The 3,804-nt window shown below is 39.2% G+C and overlaps 1 protein-coding gene across 1 annotated transcript; it reads left to right on the top strand.

Moving 5' to 3' along the window:
* The first annotated feature begins 932 nt into the window (after positions 1 to 932).
* On the top strand, positions 933 to 3,262 carry polr2h (RNA polymerase II, I and III subunit H). Its single transcript, XM_029633406.2, has 6 exons — positions 933 to 1,121; positions 1,961 to 2,053; positions 2,176 to 2,259; positions 2,379 to 2,472; positions 2,592 to 2,675; positions 2,906 to 3,262. Exons 2-6 carry the CDS (start codon positions 1,981 to 1,983, stop codon positions 3,021 to 3,023), a joined length of 453 nt encoding a protein of 150 aa, XP_029489266.1. The 5' UTR covers positions 933 to 1,121; positions 1,961 to 1,980; the 3' UTR covers positions 3,024 to 3,262.
* Positions 3,263 to 3,804: the final 542 nt, after the last annotated feature.

Raw genomic sequence — 3,804 nt, 5'->3', positions numbered from 1 at the left:
ACAAGCATTTAGTTAGATATTACTGCACTGTTGGAGTTAGAAACACAAGCATTTAGTTAGATATTACTGCTCTGTTGGAGTTAGAAACACAAGCATTTAGTTAGATATTACTGCACTGTTGGAGTTAGAAACACAAGCATTTCGCTACACCTGCAATAACATCTGCTAAACATGTGTATGTGGCAAATAACATTTGATTTGATATGATAAGGTCGCTACAACATTTAAAAAATATATTCTTTGTCAGCCCACTTCCCATCTGATCAGTGCTATCCGGAATCCTTTGGGCGTCCCTACCCTTCTTACCTAACCCTAATCTTAACCATTTTAAATGTCAACTTCAATGTGGTAGGGTGTCCCAATGGATCAAGTGGTTGATGCACAACAACTGACCCGCATGGTAGATGGAGTGTGGAAGCCCACTCCATCTATTCTATAGTTTTTTTTATGAAGAGCATCTACCTTCTCACATGTATTTGGGTTGTATGAGATTCCCTGTGAAAGCCTTTGTGCCCAAACCCATGCAGCATGATAAATGTAAACTATTTGTGTCAAGTAGTGAGGACTGTTGAGGTGAGGACAGCTCATAATAATGGCTGGAACGGAGCAAATTGAATGGCATCAAACACACGGAAACCATATGTATTTGATACTATTCCACACCAGCCATTACTATGAGTCCATCCTCCCCAATTAAGGTGCCACCAACCTCCCGTGGTGTCAAGTGTATGTAGACGGGAGAAGTATTACATGCCAGTTGTGCCGAAATGCTGCAATTGTGGTGGTGAACATGCACCCGAATTTCTGTAGTATCTTTGTTTTGTTTCAATGCCCCGAACAGTAGGTGGCGGCAATACACCAATGGGTGTAGTCTGCCATAAAAGTTTAAAGAAGAAGAAGAAGTAGGGCGTCCCAAGGATTCCACATAGCACAGACCCACTTCCGAGTATTGTCGGAAGTAAATAGCTGGAGTTCGAATATCGAGCACGTTTTCTCAGCGCGGCACAGTTATTAATGTTTGATTTAGGTTATTCAGCACATATTAAATCACAATTATCCTTATTGGAACAACTATAGCTAGCGAAAAACCCCGTAAAAAAAGGAATATTCACTTAATCGAGGTAAGTGATTAACTTGTTCCTGTCGCCAAGCTAACTTGCTAAATATGCCGATTTAGCTCGCTACCCAGTGATGCTTTGAGTCATGTAGTTATTTTGTAAACTCAACTAGTTATAATAAAAATTGAAATTGCTGTCATGGGTGGACAATGTTCGCTATAACTAGCTACTGTAACTAGCTAGTAAAATATAATAGAAATGGTGGTCAGATGCACAGAAGCATTGCGACTAAACTTAGCTAACACACACGTTAGCCTCTACGTTAACTTTGCCACGGCTGGCCATGCGAACTACAATTCAGACACTGTTAACCGTCAAACATAGCGAAACGGATTTTGAAACATCAGAAAGATCATCTTTATAATAATAATAGAAAAAATATATATATATATAACATAAGCCCATTTGCACAGATCCATACGCTGTGTGCCTCCAGTTGACGAACCACAGGTGTCCAGGACAAGCTAGTAGATAGTTAATGCCTCGTTAAAACTCTGGAAACATCGATATGAACCGACACCCAACTCGGTCCGTTTTCTAGACCTCCGACCTGAACGTCACTGACGTCATTAATTGACCTCGTATTTTTCCGTATTTAACCTTTTGTTTTTTGAAAGTTATTTGTCTCTGATATGAAACATACTTTCCTTATGTTTCCAATACACTCATCGCTTGCGGTAGGGGTTGACGTTTAGAAAAACGGTCTGGGCCCTTAACAAAAGTCCCCCGGGAAGAATATGTGTTCATCAATAGACGAAAAGTAGTTAGCTTCTATGATTTGGCTAGCTACCAGCACAATGTAAAGTTTAAGCTGAAAGGGTTTTCTGTGTTTCATTGACAAGGGCACTAGACCAGAACAGACATGGCTGGGATATTGTTTGAGGACATCTTTGATGTGAAAGACATCGATCCAGATGGGATGAAATTTGACAGAGGTGAGAGTTTGGAATAAGCTTAGGCTAGCTTTACAGCAATTCATGTCTCAAATTGGTAAATAAATCTATCTGCATTATGTAGTAGCTACAATAATTTCTTGTGGTTTTGTCTTTTCCTTCAGTTTCTCGTCTGCACTGTGAAAGTGAGTCCTTCAAGATGGACCTCATCTTGGATGTAAACATTCAGATCTATCCTGTTGACCTTGGTAAGTGACGTGTGAATGTGTCTTGTCTAATTTCTAATAAAATCGTTTAAGTAAACGTGTACTTTGTTGTTGTAGCAGCCTGTTTTGGATATTTTATGCATTTCCAACTATCCCTCTAGGTGACAAGTTCAGATTGGTAATAGCCAGCACGCTATATGAAGATGGAACTCCTGACGATGGGGAATATAATCCACAGGATGATCGGCCATCCAGGTATATTATTGTGTAACTGCTGTGTTGGATGTAGAATACGTTAATATTGGGCGACGTTTTGATTTGACGTTGATTACCTGGAAATTGTTTTGTCTGAACCATGTTTCTCTCCCCGTCAGAGCGGATCAGTTTGACTATGTGATGTATGGCAAGGTGTACAAGATTGAGGGTGACGAGACCTCTACGGAAGCAGCTACACGTCTGTGAGTAACAATCCAGCAGGGATGTTCAATCAAACACAAGTTTTTAGTAGGAATGGGAAAGGAAAATAATCAACTCCATTTAATTCAGGAAATTATTATTTTCTTTAAAAAAATATGTTTTTCTTGCGCATTCAGCTCTTGTCTGTCCAATGTTTGCTCCTTCATTTAGACCACAGCATAATTATTAATGGTGTGTGTGTGTGTTTGTGTGCTGTCCTTCCTCCTTACAGCTCTGCCTATGTGTCTTACGGAGGCCTATTGATGAGGCTACAAGGTGATGCCAACAATCTGCACGGCTTTGAAGTGGACTCCCGAGTCTACCTGCTTATGAAGAAACTGGCCTTCTAGACTCCCCCAGTGTGGCCACAGCGGCTCCTCTGTCTACAGTACCCCCTGAACTGGAGGCTACTTACTACTGAGCATTCTGATTCTGGATGGAAAATGTGGAGAGGATGTCCATCTTTAAAGACACTTTGAAGTGGTAGAATGTTTTAGTTTATTTTTATTTAGTGATGTTAGATTCTCCAAAAGAGATGAACGAGAGAGACCGTAAAGCAAAGTCGTGTAAATAAAGATGTTTTTGATAATCTGTATGTGGTGTGCACTTTTATTTAGAGAGCTAGTTTCAACGTTACTATTTATTGTGTTATACAATGTTGGAGAATGTTCAGATAAAATAATGTTGTTCAGAACATACATGCCTCTGATATGTAACAATCGCTTTCTCAATTGTTCTTCCTCGTGGATCTTTCATTACCTCTTTCTCAACACATTGGAGAAGATCCAATGTCTTCCAATGCATTTTGAGGATGAGGCACAAGGAAAGACAATTTGAGAAAGCTGTGGAGCAGGGATCATCAACTATATTCAGCTTTGGGCCAATAAATATATATATATATATATATATATATAAAATTATTACAAAAAAAGAAAAAACTAATTTTTTTCAAAAATAAATATGTAACACATTTATTTTTGGAGTGCATGGTCAGGGGGCTGGAACATAATTGCAAATTTGTTGGCTGCAAATTGACTGCAAGAAGCCCAAACCGATATATTTGACTAAAACTTAATTTCAAATGTTTCTTACATTTGTGTACACACAGTGTACAAAACATGGGGCGGCAGG

This window comes from Oncorhynchus nerka, linkage group LG25, assembly GCF_034236695.1.
Source record: "Oncorhynchus nerka isolate Pitt River linkage group LG25, Oner_Uvic_2.0, whole genome shotgun sequence".
Taxonomy (NCBI): domain Eukaryota; kingdom Metazoa; phylum Chordata; class Actinopteri; order Salmoniformes; family Salmonidae; genus Oncorhynchus; species Oncorhynchus nerka.
Note: the sequence above shows the minus strand (reverse complement) of the source record. Positions and strands in the feature narration are given on the sequence as shown.

Bases quoted from the DNA above. Each gene is read 5' to 3' on its own strand.
- polr2h (XM_029633406.2), top strand. From the start codon at position 1,981: ATGGCTGGGATATTGTTTGAGGACATCTTTGATGTGAAAGACATCGAT. The intron at 2,473-2,591 runs GTATATTATTGT...TCTCCCCGTCAG, and splicing joins CAGGATGATCGGCCATCCAG to AGCGGATCAGTTTGACTATG. The intron at 2,676-2,905 runs GTGAGTAACAAT...TCCTCCTTACAG, and splicing joins ACGGAAGCAGCTACACGTCT to CTCTGCCTATGTGTCTTACG.